This window comes from Pipistrellus hanaki (genome assembly GCF_964339955.1).
Source record: "Pipistrellus hanaki genome assembly, chromosome: 3".
In the NCBI taxonomy this organism is placed as follows: domain Eukaryota; kingdom Metazoa; phylum Chordata; class Mammalia; order Chiroptera; family Vespertilionidae; genus Pipistrellus; species Pipistrellus hanaki.
In genome coordinates this window covers 180,925,864-180,944,864 of record NC_140505.1, presented here as the reverse complement: position 1 = coordinate 180,944,864, position 19,001 = coordinate 180,925,864, and the positions used below count along the sequence as shown (strand labels likewise).

Genomic DNA, 19,001 nt, shown 5'->3' with positions numbered 1-19,001 from the left:
AGTTGGGCAGAATCTCTCTGAGCCTTGGCTAAACAGACCCGAACCTGTGTCTATCCTCTGCACAAAAGCATAAATCTGGCCCCTGGTTTTAAAAAAAAAAAAATGCTTGGGTTCCTGGAACTTCGTTGATTAATGCACACAGCAGGCAATCAGCGAGCCTGCAATCTTTCTCTACCTGCATGGCCCCAGAAAACATGCCCGCTTGGTGGAAACCACGGGAGAGAGCCTGAAGCAGGCTTCAGAGGATGAGAGTCAGAGCCCCAGCCTCTCTGAGCAAACCCCCGGTGCCCTGGCTTCCTTCTCCGCCAGCAGAGGGCACCAGGACAGCCCTGCCTGCCTCCTGCTGATCCAGGGAAGAGCAGGTGACGTCACAGGGGTCCAGGCCACTGCAAAGTAAAAAGTCGGCGGAACTTATAAAGCAGCATCGTTGAGGGTTGTTTAGCCCCCCAGATGTTTCCAGCCATTGTTGTCAGGCCTCTGAAGGAGAGGTGTCAACAAGAAACGGGTGGCTTCGTGGGGACTCCTTCCTCAGTGTTCTGCCCCCGTCACTTCCTGTCTGGAAGAGTTCCACTGGGAGTGTGACTTAAGGTGACATGGACAATTCTAAAATGGGCTCAGCATGCGAGAAATCTTTGACTGGCAGAAAAGTCCACATGGACATTCCTGGTGGACAGGAGGTTTTCTCCAGGATCCCAGGCTCCTTCTCTCTTGTGGCTCTGACTTCCACGGAGCCTGGGGCGTTCTTGCTCTGACTGACAGTGAGGACTGTGCGTGAGACAGCCTTGAATGTGGTGCCCGGGGCCACCAGGATCTGCCCACTTACTACTGACCAGAGCTTGGCCCAGAACTGCAGGAAGGTCACAAACACAGTCTGGCTGTGCTCCCAGGAAGAAAGGAGAATGTGGATACTGGGGAGCATGGCAGGTCCCTGCCCCTGTGGGGGAGACATGCGTTCATTCCTCTTTAGTCAGAACCATCTAGCTAGCGTTCAAACTTTAAAAGCCCTAGAGATCATCAAGGCGCGGTAGCGACTTGATTACGTACAGGACCTTGGAGGACATACACCTGGAGGAAATATCTCAGCCACTCCGTTCACCCATCGTATGGCCTTGAACAAGTGGCTAACCCTTTCAGGTGATGGATGTCTTCGTGTATAAGGCAGGACTGACAGTGGTCCCTCCTGCCTAGAGGCTGTGTGAGTATTAAATGAGACCGTGCCTGCAAAGTTGTCAGTTGTCAGCACCGTACCTGATCCGGTGAGCGCGTGACCTCTGAGTTATTTCATGAAGCTCAAACTCCTTATCTCACTAGGAAGTGGGAAATGACTCCCTGAAGGAGGTATAGCCAACAAGTGTCAGAGGGCTCAGTCTCAGTTTCCGGTTATCCCCATAATCTCTCTGTGTGGTTTTCCCAACTTTGAACAGAAGTCCTTTTGGCCAGAGCCCAGGACACACTTCCAACTCCTCTGAACCCTCGGCCGTGAGCCCTGGCGGCTCAGAGGTCAGTCTAGGCCACTGTCCTTCAGGATGGGAAGGCATAAAGGCAAACTGCTTAAAGGGCGTTTTCCTGGAGCCCAGATCTCCTTTCTGCCTCAGCTGGCTGCTCCAAGAAGCAATTTAGCAAATGCGTTTTATCTCGGGAGAATCTGTCTTTTGTTTCTGTGACTGGCTTGTCAGGAGCCTCTGCCTCCCGCTCCCTCCGCTCCCTCCGTGGCGTGGCTGAGTGGGGTGTGGGGTGTGGCCTGTGGAAACATTCAGGTCCTGCTAATGCAAGCCCGCCCTCCGGCTCAGCATCTCCCTGGAGAAATGGCCAGGAGAACCCTGGGTGAAGAGGAGGCCGTGGTTAAGCATCTTCATCTTCCCCTCGGATAACATCAGCCAGGCAGTCAGCAGTAAGCAGCCCTAGATGAGGATTTGAAAAGGTATATAATGGAGTCACGATCGCGTTGCTTGGGTCTGTGTAGCGCTCTGCGGTTTGCAAAGCACTTCTACATGTGTTTGCTCATTTGAGAAAATTGCAGGGAATTAGTTAAATGCTGGAAAGTAGAAAGAGGCCGGTCAAGTTCACCTGCGAGTCCACCCCTCAGGGAGAGCTTTGTTAACACTGTGATGGATCCCTTTGAAGTCTGTTTCTGCGTGTGTGTGTGTGTGTGTGTGTGTGTGTGTGTGTGTTGTGGTTGTGTGTGTTTTTGCCATATGGGAATATCCCGTGTGTGCATTTTTATGGCCTGCTTTGTTCCCTGAGCATTGAATCTTCCACCAGCTCAGTTGGCCCTAGCGTCCATCCCCCAGAGGGAAGTCATCCTGTCATGAAAAGGTCCCTGGTTTGCAGACTGGATTCTCGGGCCAGACTGCCTCCTCTGGCTGTGTCCCTGGCCGATGACCGAAACCTCCTGAGCCCGTTTGCTCCTGCTGTAGCACAGAGATGTGTGCCGAAGGGGCCCATTCATAAAGCCATGGCCCTGGACACACTTGGCACTGCACCTGGCACACAGTAGGTGCTTTGTCCATATTAGCTAAGCAGAGCTGCCATTCGCCGTGTTGATAATACATACAGTAAAGCTCAGGGGAGGTGTTGGAGGGTCCAGGGTCCTGGAGAGTCTGACATTGTAGGTCTGACTACACACCTGCTGTGCTTCCCATAGACCCAGGGTGGCTGGTAGACAGGAGTATCGCCTAGGCCCTACCCCTTAGCATGGGGATGGCCACAGAGGACCTGGGGCTATAGATGCCACCAAACCACATTATTGGTCCTGTGAAGTTCATAGATGCGGGCTACTTAGCCCCCAGGATTATCAATAGACCTTCCCCACCCCAGGGCAGGCCGTACTTTAGGTTCCGGAAGCACTTTCTTTGGCCACTGGTTCTTTTATTAACATGAGGCAGCCCCTGCCTTTAGGTCCACTGTCTGGGAACCCTATTCCTTGGCATGTCGTGCCCGCTGATCCGGGTGTGTGCACAGAGAGGAGGAGAATGCCATACACACATGCATTCCTCGTGTCCTGGTCCCTTATTTTCTTTCTTGTGTGGTGATCGTCTTCTTTTGATCTTCATCAAGAAATGTGGCCCTAACCGGTTTGGCTCAGTGGCTAGAGCATCGGCCCGCCGACTGAATGTTCTAGCGTTCAGCACCGTACCTGATCCGGTGAGCGCGTGACCTCTGAGTTATTTCATGAAGCTCAAACTCCTTATCTCACTAGGAAGTGGGAAATGACTCGCTGAAGGAGGCATAGCACAGAGAGGAGGCATAGAACATCCAGGTTCAATTCTGGTCAAGGGCATGTACCTTGGTTGCGGGCACATCCCCAGTAGGGGGTGTGCAGGAGGCAGCTGATGGATGTTTCTCTCTCATCAATGTTTCTAGCTCTCTATCCCTCTCCCTTCCTCTCTGTAAAAAATCAATAAAATATATTTTTTTAAAAAGAAGAAAATTGTCAGTGAGAATGAGGGTCTTGCCCTGCAGCTCAGGATGGGTCCCTCAGCACAGTAGCTGAAGCAGGAATTCCCATGTCCTGGTCTCACGCCGTTGGTAGAGCTGCAGGCTTCAGACAGGCAAGGGCATGGAATGGCACTCGAAGAGCTAATGAGCATCCTGATTGCATCCTCTGAGCCATTGGAGAGTCTGACAGCTGAGATTGTCATACGTCCCTGGACCTCAGGGATCCCAGCACCATTGGAGGATGTGTGGTCGCCTTCTGGAGAATGCTATGCGCACTGAGTGGGCTGGGGCCCGAGATGCCACCATCCCCTTCTACAGGGATGGGCTCACATATTGAAAAGCACCTCACAAAATGCCAATAATCCTCTCCTGCTCCCCCCTCCGCCGTCAGTTGTCTATTGCTCCGACCTGTAAAACCTCGATGTGTAAGGGAGGTGTTTACTGAGGCAGCTCTGCTGATCCGGACTGGGCTCAATCCCTGGGCTCACTCCCTCATCTGGGGCACTTGGGGAGACTGCGGCTCACCCTCAGGCTGGCTGGCCCAGCACCTCCTCATGGCAGGGGTGGAGCTGCATAACCGTGGACTTCCCTTAAGGCCCCCCTCAGGACTGGGCAGCATGGCTTCCCCGCCATTCGGTCATCCGCCAAAGCAAGTCAGAAGTGCAGCCCGGATCCAGGTGTGAGGGAAGTGGTGCTACTGGGAGTCACAGGCAGCGGGGAGGGTGGGAGGAGGGGAGAACAGTGCAGTGAGTGGAATCCTCCGCACAGCTCACGTCTTGAGAAATAACGCCAGCGCTTCATCCATCAAGCGATGATGGTCTCCACTGGCACTAGGCTTTACAGGAGCGAGTTAGCATATTTTCTCGTTGACAACTGCACTATTTATTGGTTTGAAGATTTTGTATTTCTTCTTGGTAAAGTGCCCCATTACTTTCAGCCAGGTCAGTCCCTCTGGCCCAGTGATCGGCAAACTGCGGCTCACGAGCCACATGTGGCTCTTTGGCCCCTTGAGTGTGGCTCTTCCACAAAATACCATGGCCTGGGCAAGTCTATTTTGAAGAAGTGACGTTAGAAGAAGTTTAAGTTTTAAAAAATTGGCTCTCAAGAGAAATTTAAGTCGTTGTACTGTTGATATTTGGCTCTGTTGGCTAATGAGTTTGCCGACCACTGCTTTAGCCAGGTACATTTTAGCCCGTATTCTACTCCATGTCCTCATGTGATGGACAAGGCTGGTGCAACAGAAATAATGTCGGAACAGCTGTGTTGACTTTCACCAAAATCATTCGTGTTTAAAAATCAGTTTTCAAATACAGTTTGCATGTGACAAATCTGTGCATTCTATGTGTACGGTGTGTCATATCCTCACCAAGTATACACACGTGTAATCATGACACATATTATACATTTCCATCAGCCGATGAGCCTCTCTCCTGCCTCTTCCCCGTCCGCTTACTCCGTGCCCACACCCACTGGTCTCACACCGGTCACTGTCGGAGTTCTTTCACTCTCTCTTCTCCCCCCCGCACTTCTTCACCTACACACGGGCACAGTGACGCCTGCCTGGGAGGGGAGGGTGGGGTTTGCAGGTGGCGGGGATATATGGGCATCTGAGCCAGCAGGTCTGGGCGTCCGTGCATCTGCATCTGCTATGTCTGCAGCTGAGCCCTCCATCCCTGTCAGCTTGCTCTTTGGCTCCTTGGGCAGGAAGGAGCAGCGTGGAGCTGGGCAGAGAAGCTGTACAGGCAGGTTCGTGAGCGAGAGGTTCTGAGGGGGGAAGAGAGACTGGGTGCTGGGGTTGGGGGCTCAACCTGGATGACTTTGAAGGAAAGGGCTTTGGTTTGGTTTGGCTCTCCTGGTGCAAAGACCGGAGCCTGTGGCTCCAGGAGAGAAAGGCATCAGCTCACACAAAGGCGCTGCTCGCTCGGTTCCTCATTTTTCTGTGACAATTTCCCCCCTGATGTTTGAAGATGTTGTGCTAGGTCAGCCAGGGAAAGAGTGTTTGCTTATATCCATTCGTCCCTGATCACCACCATTCTCAGAGGCTGAGCTCAGAGCCGTCTCCCTTCTCAGAGGCTGAGCTGCCCTTCGCAGTCCCTGTTTTGAAACCAGAGTGTCTCGCACAGGGAAATGGATACAGCAATCTTGTCCTGTGTTTGACCATCAGCGATGTCCAGTGTGACAGACTCGGGGGAGGACAGGGCCTAAGGGCGGGCTCCTGGCCCCCTTGGCCTTTCCTTCTCATCGTCACGCCCCTCTCCCACCTCGCAGCTCCAGAAGCAGCTCTCGGAGCTGGATGAGGACGACCTGTGTTACGAGTTCCGGCGAGAGCGCTTCACCGTCCACCGTACCCACCTGTACTTCCTGCACTACGAGTATGAGCCCACCGCGGACAACACAGACGTCACCCTGGTCGCACAGCTCTCCATGGACAGGTAGGGCCCTTCTGCACGGCCCCTCACCTGGTCACAGTGAGAAGGGAGGGGTGGCCTTGGGAGCTGAGGCTATTGGGGCCTGGTATGGTAGTCTTGCGTCCCACCCCCTCTCAGCACAGAAAACCAAGGGCTCCTGTCTTTTGGTGACGGTGGTGATTTTGAGGAAGGAGAGAAGGGAAACAAATAGACTGGACCACAGTCACCACTGGGAAGCAGTGTCTCCATCTACATGGATCGATCCACTGAGCCTTTAACAGGCAGGACCAACGTGGCTCCTACTCTTAGTGGCCCACCGTCTGATGCTCTGGTTCTCGGTCTTGGTCGGGACAGTCTGCATCAACTGTAGAGCTTTTAAGACAAATTCATGTCCCACCAGGCTCCACGCAGGCCAGTGAAGTAGGACTCTGTGGGGTGGAGACCTGGCACTGTTCTAAGTTTGCCGTGTGCAGCCAGAGTCTAGAACAGGGGGCTAGTGTGTAAACAACAATGATCAGCTCCATGAAGTTATGGTAAGTGCTTTGAAGGACCCGGGAGAGTGAATAACAGTGTCAGGTGAGGGGCCCTCTGAGGTGGTATGGTCAGGGGGAGCCTTTCTAAGAGGGGGCATTTCTGTAGAGACCTGGAAGGTGAGAAAAGAAGGCAGGTGTAGGAGTTGCTGAGAAAGCGTTTTTAAGGCAGATAGAATAGCAGGTGAGAGAGCCCCCTGGTGAGAAGGGCCTTGCACGGTCAACAGCCTGATGGAGAATGAGTTCAGCTGCCGAGAGCAGGCTCCTGGGGGGTAAGGGCCTTCGGGGGCCAGATATGGCGGGGATCTCCCTTTTCTGTGTCCAGCACAGAAAGAGTGATGAATGAACTGGTTCTAAGTGGAGGCAGCCAGTGATTGAGAAATAGAAGGAAGGAAGAAAGGAAGGGAGGGAAAGAAAGAGAGGGAGAGAAAGAAAGAAAGAAACAGAAATAGAAGCAAGCTGGGAGCAAGGTGGGACGCCATTCTCTCTGATGGAGAAGCATGATGACACTCAGCCCACACAGCACATTTATTTTATACCCCCAATACCAGCAAGTAACACCAAAACTTAGGATCAAAGGAGCTTATTTGCATTCTTAAGGAGGCCCTAGCATTCCTGGTGCTTGACTGGATTTACATATCTAGACCTGCCCTGCCAGACACCTGGGCTGTTATGAAGGCCAAGCTGATTACACTCTCCGCCATCTTGGGGAGTGTGTATCCAAGATGCGGCTCTGCCAGTCTCTCAGACTCAACTGACAACAATTTAAAGAAATGCCCATGTGCCTTCCCAGGAGGCCCTCTACAAGGGCCTAAGATGGAGGTGCTACAACATGGAAACTCACAAAATACTGGGACTTCATTCTAAATGTGTTGACAAGTTGTTTAAGAATTGTGCACAGAGTTGTGTGATCTAACTTGAGTTTTTTTGAGGACATCTCTCTGGCTGCCAGGAGGCGAGTGGTTGCAAGGCCCCTAAGGCCACTCCCTCAGGGCCCAACTTTTCTATACCTGGGTGTCCTGGGGGCCCCCCATCCCACCACTTCTCACCAGCTTCCTCTTTGATTTACTCCTGGCCCATAGTGGCTGCCCTTGCCCCAGCTTCCTTCCTGTCATCCCTCCTCAGCTCCCACACTTAGGAAAGCAGGTTGGCTCATTCTGTCCCCGCGGCACCTCAGAGATGCCTGTCCTTCCTGTGGATGCGATTCCACGGGCCCTTCTCAGGAGCCACTGAGTTCATTCCTGAAAGGTGCTGAGAGCAGCTCCTGGCACGCTTAAGGGTTCGATAAATGTCAGCTGTTATTAGTCACGAGTGATGGAAGAACACGCAAACAGGAAAGAGCCAGCGCTGGGACGTGAGAAGTACCCAAAGTCATCCGAGGATTCTGGGGAGTCGGTTTGCCTTGCATCTGAATGCATCTGGGAGGGATTCGTGCTGAGTGAGGCTGAAAGATCCAGGGGGAAGCCGAATCCTTGCTTTCTGGTTCCTGCTGCGTGTTAGCAATGACTGCTCGTGGCACTAAACGGCTTCTTTGGCTCTTGGTTCTGTGGCTCGTGGTTTCCTGGAGACTCACCAGCCTCTAGGACCCCGTGCACAAGCACAGAGAACTTACCGACCTTAACAGGCAACAGGCAAAGACAACGTGAGACAGGGGAATGTGAAAAGCACAGAGATTCTAGCACCAGGTCAACCGGCCTTGACCAGCTGTGTGATCTCAAACACTGACCCAGAGGCCTTCCCTTCAGACCACACACATCCCCCCCCCCCCCCCTGCGTGGATGACCCATGATCCCCCTAATGTGTCGTGACAAGTACTGCCATCCTGAGACACTTCAGAGACCCCCAGAACCCCACTCCCTAAGGGGACCCCCAGAGACCTCCAGAACCCCACTCCCTGAGCTGGACACAAGCAAAAATTACCACGCAGTGCCACAGCCAATGAGGACATAGAATTCCCCTTCCTCTTCATCCTGCACATCCGGGTATGATGCAGCAGGCTAGCTGGTGCCCGTTGGATCGATTTTTAATTTAGGAAGCATTTCGGGTGTGTCTGTAAACCTTCGAGTCAGAAGTAGGCCCTGTGTGAATGCCACGGAGAACTGGGGACTGCCAGCTCCCGAGCCGGCTCCCTCCGGCAGGCCCTTCAGGAAGAGTGAAGGCCCTATGGCGCTGGCAGGTCTGTTCCGTGGACCTCCCTCCCATCCTGGAGTCTGACAGTTCTGCTGAGGACAGGGATCCATCTTGATCACCGCATGCTGGCCCAGGAGACACCTTCTCTTTCCTGTCCCTTTGACAACATTGCCGAAGAACTGATGTTCTCTCTCCTCCTCTGATTTCGGCCTCTGGAGAGAGGCCTCTGGAGGAGAGAGAACAGTAGCTGAGCTAACAGGTCCCGCCATCCAGAGCTGTGTGACTCCGAAGGGCCTGGCCACACCGGGTGCTTGTTGGAAATACAGATTCTGGGGGGCCGGGAATGTACTATAAGAAGCCTCCTCCCATTGGAAAGCACGAGGTAATTCTTCAGTAACAGCCAGAGTGAGCTGCTCTTGGGCGGGGCTTCCTCGCGTGGAAAACCCAGACATAGAGAGTCAAAAACCGAGCCAGTGGGCGAATCCACTGGAGAAGCTGGCGGGCCTCCTCACGACCACGCATGCCTCCCACCTCCGCCTCCTTCCAGCAGCTCTTCTGTCCTCAGATTAGAAGTGACCCTTGACTCCCCACATTTCAAAAGACGCGCAGAGTCTTTTGCAGAAGATGACACTGGGTTGTGGGGTCGTGCAAACCCCAGAGTCCGCATGCACCCATCGGAGATCAGGCTTCGTGGAGAATGTGATGCCTCCAATACCCGGCTCCAGCCAATTCGATTAGCAAGTGTCACAATGTATGAGAAACGGAGGGCCTCTTACCCCGTGAATATCTTAATCCTCCGAAGAGCAAGCGGAAGCAAATCCCGCAGAATGAGAGAGGACGCTCGGAAAGCCGTGGGCACAGGATAGGGGTGCCTGCTTTCTTTTGTTTACTAGCATAGAAATGCAAATGCATGGAATCTATTTCCTGGTAATTGTCCAGCTGAAGTGGGCATTCTGACCGGGAGACCGCTGATTAGGTACCTCTTGCTGGGTAGGGGAAAAAAGCACAATAGGCTTTGCTTTTTCCTAACCATGGATTTTGTGTAGCAGGCACTTCTACTGCCTTGAAAAAAAACAAAAAACTATCCTTATAGATTTATCTTCGTTTTCACAGCGCTCTCTCTTTGGGCTCTGTTCTTCCCCAGTTCTCCTTGGCTGGTGCTTCTCAGGGAGCCTTGCAAATGGCTGTGGCCCTGGCACAATATGGGGCTCTGGAAAGTGAAGATGGAAGAGGCATCCCCCCAGGCACATTTAAAAATATATATATATATATATATATATATATATATATATATATATATATATATGAGGCCCAGTGCACAAAATTTGCTCTGCGGAGTGCTCAGCCAAGCCTGCTCTCTTTTGCAGTCTGGGACCCCTCTGGGGATGTCCACCTGCCAACTTAGGGGAGCGGGCCTAAGCTAGCAGTCTGCTATTCCTCTCCCAGTCCGGGACCCCTTACTCCATACCACCCACCTGCTAACTGCTCCTTACCACTCAGCTCGCTGGTTCTTAGTGCTGCCGCAGAGGTGGGAGAGGCTCCCACCACCACCGCTGCACTCGCCAGCTGTGAGCCCAGCTTCTGGCTGAGCAGTGCTCCCCCGATATGAGCTCACTGACCACCAGGGGGCAGCTCCTGCATTGAACATCTGCTCCTTGGTGGTCAGTGTGCATCATAGTGACTGGTCATTCTGCCGTTTGGTCAGTTTGCATATTAGACTTTTATTCTATAGGATTGATTTCAGAGAGGAAGGGAAAGGGAGAGAGAGAGAGAAACATCAATGGTGAGAGAAAATCATGGATCGGCTGCCTCCTACATACTGCCTACTGGGAATCAAGCCCACAACCTGAGCATGTGCCCTTGACCGGAATTGAACCCAGGACCCTTCAGTCCACAGGCTGATGCTCTATCCACTGAGCCAGGCAAACTTTTGTCCCCTACATTCACGTAATTTTCCATTCACTTCACCCAACACCCGGTATTATTTTCTTCTCATCTGTCCCCAAGACCCTGTCTACAAATGTCTGCTCCGAGCCCAAGAATCAAAGTTGACTTTGTTATTGGTGGGAGTAGGGTTCTTGGGGTTCCGCTGGAATAAGAATTTCAGGAGGCCCCCACAGGAGGATGGGATATGTAGAAAGCTTTATTTCTGTGGAATTGCACTCCTGAGTTTCCCCTTATCCCGCCATGGAAGGAGTGTAGCTGGGTTTCAGCGTGGCTAAGGTCAGAGCCTGTGTCCAGAGCTTCCACTCCATGTTGGAGCAGTGTCCAGTCCAGCATCAGGCTGGCTTAGTTTGTGTTCCTGCTGCAGCTCATTAGTCCACGGCATGTGGAGTCCCCATAGCCACGTGGCCATAGAGAGAACACGGCAAATGCAAGGGAACCAGAGAGCCAAGAGCTAGAAAGCTCCTTTGTGTAGGGTAGTGTTTCCCAAAGTGTGGTACGCGTACCCCCAGGGGTATGGGAAGAGTTTGGTGGGGATATGCACTGCACCGTGCTTAGCTGCGCCTAATTCTACGTTCTCATGAGTACGAGGGGTACTCAGCGTTACGGAAATTATAGAAGGGTTACACATATGTCAAAAGTTTGGGAAACACTGGTGTAGGGAATTATATCTTCCCTAGTTATCCCAGGCTAGCATTAGCCCCGCCCCTCTAGCCAATGATTTCTGTTCTCAGGGTTGACTGACAGGCACCGTTGCTATGTCACCCCAGCTTCACTCTGCCTGTGTCTCTCTCCCCAGGGATCTATGGGGAATGGGCTGGTGTCCCCTGGGGAGTGTGAAATTGCATCTTCCTGGTGAAGCTGCCCAAATGGCCATGCTATAATGTCTGGCCTCTCTTCGCTCCTTTTCTGTGATTAATAACTAGCTAACTACAGTTCTATCAAATGGACCTGCTGAGCCTCCATTTCTTCATCAGGAGAATGGGGAGAAGGCGCACAGGGCTGTTGGGAGAATTCTGGCGAGTGTCTGGGTTATGGCCATGAGTCAGATAATCACAGTTAATATGACTCTTGCGTTTACTGCTTGTTTTAACGCTTCTTGTAACTCACGGCCTGGGTTTGGTCTTCTGTGGCTGGTCACTGCCTCAGGAACTCAGCAGAGTTCTGTATCTATTCTGAGAGAGGAGGAGAAGGATAGCAGTTTTGAGCTGGAAGGGGATCTTTAAATCATTTAATATCATCTTCACCACCCTGTTGAAAAGAAAAGGCGTATTTTGGGATGTGACTTTCTCAATGTCACTCACTCGATCAGAAGCAAAGACCAGAGCCAGCCAGGCAAGTGGTCTTATGCCCATTTGGTAGACCAAGGAGCTGAGGTTTGGTGATTTGCCCCCTGTCACACCATGGAGGGCTCAGGCTGGTTGGCCAAATGCCCATGGAGGAGGCAGAGCCCCCCCAGCACAGCGGGTGGAGGATGTGCGGATGGGGCCGGGTCCCCGCGGCTCACCTTCCTATCTTCTCTCACAGGCTCCAGATGCTGGAGGCCATCTGCAAGCACTGGGAGGGGCCCATCAGCCTGGCCCTCTACCTGTCGGACGCCGAGGCCCAGCAGTTCCTCCGCTACGCGCAGGGCTCCGAGGTGCTCATGAGCCGTCACAACGTGGCCTACCACATCGTGTACAAGGAGGGCCAGTTCTACCCCGTGAACCTGCTGCGCAATGTGGCCATGAAGCACGTGGGCACGCCCTACATGTTCCTGTCTGACATCGACTTCCTGCCCATGTACGGGCTCTATGAGTACCTCAGGTGAGGGCCCTGGACCACACCCACCCCCCGGTTTCCCCAGGTACCTCCTTTTCATGGCGAACCGATGGGAAGGAAGGCCCAGTTTGCCTCCTGAAATGTCAGAGGCAGAACGTGGTCTCAGAAGCATCTCTTTTGACCCCGCAGTTTAACCTTCTTTCTCTAACTCCTGTGAAAACCCCATTCCTTACCCGGTTTGGGGGGGGTCAGGTCACGGCCTTGTCTGTCAAAGGAATCAACATGATGCTGATGGCTAACCCCTAGTGGGGTCCTTGCTGAGAGGCAGGCACTGTTGTGAGTGATTGACACGCAGGGTTTTGTCCCCTCACCCCTTCGGTGCCTGCCATGGGATCTCAGCAAGGAGGAGATGGCCGAGTGGGGTGGGGGTGGGGTGGGGCATCTGACTCTGGGCCCTGAGCTCGCTCACCTCCACAGCTGCCTCTCTGCCTCCCCAGGGAGCCTTCCCCCGCACCCCGCATGGGGGGGTCAGGGATGGGGGCTGGAGCAGCTGAGCTCATGAAAAGCATGGATGGCCGTGTGGGGAGCGACATTTATTAGGAATAGCAATCTGAACTGAAGGGACCGTAGACTCCATTCAGCCCTGCAGTCCCCCCGTGAGAAAGCTAAGCTCACAAGGTGTAGATGGCCAATCATTGGAATCCTTTATCACTGTCATTTGTCAGTGAATTATCTCCGCTACCGGGTGAGGGCCTACCTGGGCCCAGGCACCACGAGAGGTGTTTGCACATGTTAATTACCCGCTGGATCCATACCTAATGTCCAAAAGACAGGCGTGGCGAGATCCCTCTTCCCCCCACCCTGCCCTATACCACTGGAATGGTGAGGCTCGGGGAAGCTAGTCGTCCACACAGCGGCTCTGGGACTTGAACCCACGTCTGCTGGCCTCCAAGTCTGCAGGCTGCCTGCCCTGTGTTGGTACCTGGCTGGCGCACTGGGGTCCCAGGCTGTTCCAGGTGGAGCCAGAGCTGAGCTCTCTCTTACCCTCCCTTCCTCTGTGTGTGTATGTGAGTGTCTGTCTCCCTCTGTGTGTCCCAGTCTCTGCCTTCCTGTATCTGTCACTCTTAAAAGAGTTGAAACCATTTGCAGTGAGGCTGGCATGTGGGAGATGCAGGCCCTCCTGTCCTGCTCTCTATAAGTCAGAGGGTTCTCTGTCCGCTCTGAGTTTGCTTCCAGGCTGTCTTGGGGTTCAGAGCTCCAGTCCCTCCCCTTGAGCAGGAGGAACCCCCTTCCAGCCTCTCCATTCAGAATGGCAGCGTGAGCGACCTCGCGGCAGCATGACCCTCCTTCCGGGAGGAAGAGCAGCATCTTCCCTAGGAGCATGCGCCCTGGTCCAGAGCCCTGTGAACCCCAACTCCTCACTCTGGGGGGCACTGGGAATGATGCTGTGCTGCTCCAGCCAGGCCTGGAATCCCAGTGTGTGGAGTGAGAGCGCCCCCGTGTGGCCAGACAGAGCTTCAGCCCCGGTTTCTGTGGATCCTGCTGGCAGGCAGGGCTCCCAAAGGACCAGACTGTGGGAACCAGGAAGAGAGAGGCTTCCGGACCACAGCCCATCCCCCACCCTTCTGGGGCTCCCCGGGAAGGAGGGCCCCATCTTAAAAACCTGCGTTCTCTGCTCTCCCCGTCCAAGCACTGTTTTAGTACTTTGCCTCATGGCATCATGTTCTGAAAGACATCACACGTGAGCTGTGCATTTGTATGTTGCCGTCCAGTGTTGTGTTGATCGAAGACATTGCTAAACACTGATGGAGACGGTGCTCAGTGGGAGGTGCCCAGAGTGCCCACTAAGTAACGTTTACTTCACGCAGAGTCGCCTGGCGTTGTCGGTGGCCTTGGCCTCCGGGTCACGGTGCGTGTGGTTCAAGGGTTCTGATATATGGCCCAGTGCTCCTAAAACTCCGCTCCTGTCTTCATGGGCCCCCATCTCAGATGGCTGGTGTCTGTCCACTTTCATTGTGGGGTTATTGTTGTGGGATGGGGGTGGGGCAGGGGAGGAGAGCAGGGCCAAGGCCTGCATGGTGTTTGAGAGGAGCTAGAAATGTGGATTTTCATGTTTTAATTTTTAATATTGACAACTACTTCTTTAAAAAGGCATATTGTTGAGCGCGACCGACCTATCTTCAGGCTGAATGTACCTCCCACCCCCACTACCAGGGTGTGACATCTGACCTAGAGGATTCCTTGGTAACAGACTTTTGAGAATCGGGAAGGCATGTTATTCTATCAGAGGCCCCAAATAAGCACACAGTGTCCTTCTCAGGAGATGATAAATGTATTGACTTGCCGTTGTTTTAAGGGAAAAAACGCCCATTGAGTGGGATGGATTCATTCCTGATGCAAACACTGAAAGCTGTACTTCGTGACCGGCCTTGGAGCGTTGGTTTGGGGTGAGGTTGAGGACACTGTTTGCTGAGGAGGTCGTGCACTCCAGCGAGGCCAGGGGAGGCCCCTAGAGACTGACTTCCCCATGTGGGTATGCAACACGATGCTCTGCCCAAACACTGTGGAAATATTAATGTTAAAATAATAGTCATAATGTATTGAGCCCTGATCATGTGCCAGCAGCCCTGCCGGCTGCTTCATGTATGTTCTCTGTTCTTCACACCTGCTTATGCGGTCAGTGTTATCACAGGTGACCAGACTGGGGTCCCAGAGAGGTGGACTTGTGTCCGGGAGGCAAGTGGCATGCCCTCTGTGACAGCTGCCCACGATGGGAGGGTCCACGTCACTCTGAAATCCCAGGATATAGGGATGGCTGATATGCAGCCCTCTCATTGGACCCCCAAACACGTACATCACCCTTTTGGGGGGGCCTACTTGGGTACCAAAAAGTTCAGCATCATAGCTCCCTAAGCTGTTGCTTGGCAACCAGCTAATAGTACAACAACAATGAAAAACAAACAGGTCCATTGGAAAATAATGAAGGCAGTCAGATGCAGGGACATAGCCACAGAGTGTCACTAACATCTCTCTCCTGCCCCTTCACCTTTTCTTCTGGAGAAAGACGTGCCGCTGTTAGCCTTGGTTTCAGAAATGTCGCTTGGAATCCGGCAGGGCCTCGGCTGACCTGCATTTGAGTTCAGATTCGGGTACATGTATCTAGTGTGTGACTTGAGGCGGTTTCGTCTCCCCAACCCTCTGGAGGGTGTAGCAGGTGCTCACCACGGTGAGTTTTCTGTCCCTGGGCCTCTCACAGCTCTCGGCATCGAACCCAGGCCCCCAACCCCAACCAAGCTACCACCAGTGCAGCCGGGGTAGCCCCATATGCCCATCTCTGTTTCTTTCTTACAAAACGAGAAACTATATGCTCTTGTTCGTTCGTTCAGGAAAATATTTAGTAAGCCCTGACTGTGTGCCTGTGGCAGTGCTGAGTCACTCAGACCTGCATTTACTGCTGCTACTGCTTACCCAGCACCTGCTTGACCTTGGCCAGGGCCCCTAACCTCTCTCACCTTCTTCCTCTGTGAAACGCGGATCATCTCACTCCCTCCTGGAGATCCCGGGGAGAGGAAGTGTCGTAGCATGTGGAGAGTACCTACCACAGGCCTGGGCATTCTCTATTCCAGGAATATACATATTGTGTGTGTGTGTGTGTGTGTGTGTGTGTGTGTGTGTGTGTCCGTGTGTGTGTCCTCCCCCACCCCCCCACCCCACTCCCATCTCCTCACCGTGCAGAATCCTCATCCCTGTTCAGGGCCTGCCGTGCTTCACAGACGTTGCCCTGACTTTCCAGGGGACAGAGGCTGGGCAGAGTCTCTACTCTGACCTGTATGGGAGCGACACATGTCAGTGTTACTCTGTTCCTGTCCCAGGCCCGTGTCCCCGGCCCGGCACGGTGCTCTGCAAATCCTTGTTGAATGAACGCAGGAATCTGAGCAAGGCTGGCGGGAGTAGCACCAAGCACGGCCAGCTGGCTGCCTGCCTGCCATGCAGGTGGCATTTCCTTAGGTTAGTTCAGTGTCTTAATCCCCCTGTACGTACCTCCTAATGTTTATGAGCACTCACTGAGTGCCAGGCGCTGTTGCAGGCACTGTCACCGAATGTGGTCATTGCACCTCATAGTTCACTTTGCAGAGGAGGAGGGTTAGCTTAAGGCCCCTGCCCACAGGCACAGCATGGCTCAGTGGACACCTCGCTTCCCCGGGTTTATCCAGAGGGTCCCATGCTTGCCCTGCTAACCACCCAGCTGCCTGGTGGGCCCGTCTCCGTCCTCCCTATGACGGCCATGTCGTCATCACAGATGGGCTTTACCAAGTGCGTTCTATGCATTAGAGACTGCCTCAGCACCCCCCTTCCCCCCCTCCCCCCCCCCCCCCCCCCGTGAGACAATCCGCTTCATCCTCACAAAACCTGCAGTCCAGGCACAAACACTGTTCCCGACCCCGAGGAGAGAGCCGTGGCACAGAGGGGTCGCCTGCCCCGCGTGCCACTGGGGAGTGTCCAGGAGGACCTGTCTCTGGGCTGTGTCTGCCCGCCGAGCCGCCTTCCTCACTGAGGAGCTCTGGCTGTCCGAGACCCACAGCACAGAGTACCCACAAAGAGGCAGCTCCCCAAAGCTCTGCCTCAGCTGCTGGCCGTGAACACGGGGCAGCAGGGTCATGAAACAGGGGCAATGTTGGTAATACAGAAGGCAGTGAAGAGAGTCCCCAGCACAGAGCGTGGCACCGTGCGCTATGGCTCTTCTTTCCTGTCCACCGTCTCTCCTTCTCACCCTCCCTGACTGGCAGGCTCTGCCTGGAGGGGTTCACGCCATCGAGGCAGGAGCAGGACCCCACTGGGCTCTGCCCTCTCCAATCTCGCCCGTTCTGCGTGTGTTTCCAGTGGGCAGCCTTGTCCCCTCATTCACAAGGCCTGGCTGATGTCCCCACACACCCTGGGCCTGTCCATCAGGACTCCTTCCTGGGCAGCTGGAATGGAATCCGAGCGAACCCTGTTCCCTGGCCCCCATTCAGGGATGTGTCTGAGGAAGGACTTGCTGGGCAGGCGCCTTGCTGTGCTGCCGCCTTCCTCTGCCCGAGGAGGTGGCAAAGGCCTCAGAGGCCTTGGTCACGTGACCTCCAGGCTCTGGGTGAAAACCTGCGGCGAGGCAGCTTAGGTGGGGGTGGGGGAGTGCTGGGGTAATGGAACTCCTCACAGCCTCCCTAAGTATCACACACACACACACACACACACACACACATATGCACACAGACAGGCACGTACATGCACATGCATACAAGTACACACATGCATACATGCAGGCACATTTTCTTGCAACCAGCCTACCAATAAGCTGAGCTGGGAAGGGGCGGGGGCTCGATTGTTGATGAGTTATTCTAAGCAAGGCACGGCCAGGCTCTCGAGGGATTGTCATTTCATCCCACTGCAGCCCTGGTTGATAGGAGATAAAGCATGAACAGATCAAATCATATTCCCTTCACAGACCAGGGACCTGTGACCAGGAGAAGTGGAGTCTGGTGCCCACGGTCGTCACAGCATGGTGGGCACCATTTGAACCTGTGCTGGCTGGCTCCCAATCACTTGTATTTGCCCTGCTGTCCTTTATCCCAGCAGGTTCTGAATTACTTCAGCAGATGACAAAGATTTTTTAAGAGTATTCGGTCCAAAATTGTTGTAGTGAGTTTGCGACTACTTGGACAAGAAGCAGGATATTTCATCAATCTGGATTCTTCAGAGAAACAGACCAATAGAATGGATGGAGAGAGAGAAAGAGAGAGAGAGAGAGAGAGAGAGAGAGAGAGAGAGAGAGAGAGAGAGAGATTTTAAGGAATTCTGAGGATGGGCAGGTCTAAAATCCATAGGACAGGCTGGAAACTCAGGCAGGATTCTCATGTTACCATCCTGAGATAAAATGGGAAACTCGGTTTTTGCTCTTAAGGCCTGCAACTGATTGAGGCCCACCCCATTACTAAGGGTCAGGGCCATTCCTTAAAGTCAACTAATTGTAAACGTTAATTCCATCCACAACACACCTCCCAGCAATGTTTGGCCAGACAGCTGGGCGCCAGAGCCTCGCCCAATTGGCATATACAGTTAACCACGGTAGGGGTCAGCCACTGTGTGGTCAGAGATTAGATGCAGCCAGCCAAGCCGGCCTGGAGTCCAGGGGTCAGGGGTCTGAGCGGGAGGGCAGAATAGAGTACCACGGCCATGGTCCAAAGAGATCCTGAGAGACGGAGCCGGGACCAATGGCAGCACTGCAGGACAGCAATGACCACAGTGTGCCATGCGTACGTGACGCTGACCTTGTTCAGTTCCCACGGCAGCGCCAGGAGGGGGATGGGATTGCCCCGTTTTCGGGAAAAGGAACCTGAGGAAGTGAGAAGCTAAATCACTTGTCCTTAAAGCGGCAGAGCCAGGATTCAGGTTCTGTTCGTGTTTATTACAGCCCTCGTGCTCTGTGGGCCTCTCTCTAGAACTTTCTCCCTTCCCAAGTGGCAGCCACAGAGCTGGGAGCTGGCAGGCACATCCAGGAGAGAGAGGAGGGGTCTGGAAGGAGCAGAGCAGGCCAGGCTCGGCCAGGAGTGAGTGAGAGGATGGAGACTGCCCGCCCTCTGGCATGTGGGTTCCAGTAGTCCTGGGTGCAGGCTGCATGGGGTGGGTCGCTCTAGATTCCAGGCTCAGGGTCTGGAGGGTTCGAGGGATTGAGGGGTCACAGAGAGCAGACTCAACTGCCCACATTGGTCATTGTGTCATCAGCTTATGCCCAGCTGCTCCTGTGTGGCCGGCC

At 53.8% G+C, this 19,001-nt stretch overlaps 1 protein-coding gene across 5 annotated transcripts in view; it reads left to right on the top strand.

Annotated features, from left to right (window-relative positions):
• The window catches only part of LARGE1 (LARGE xylosyl- and glucuronyltransferase 1), a 384,477-nt gene that overhangs the window by 358,736 nt on the left and 6,740 nt on the right, over positions 1-19,001 (top strand). For all 5 annotated transcript variants that reach the window (XM_084880160.1, XM_084880162.1, XM_084880159.1 and 2 more), the window contains 2 exons: positions 5,707-5,870; positions 11,978-12,256. In XM_084880160.1, the coding sequence (XP_084736286.1) occupies positions 5,707-5,870; positions 11,978-12,256 (443 nt within the window). The remainder of the gene's footprint in view (positions 1-5,706; positions 5,871-11,977; positions 12,257-19,001) is intronic.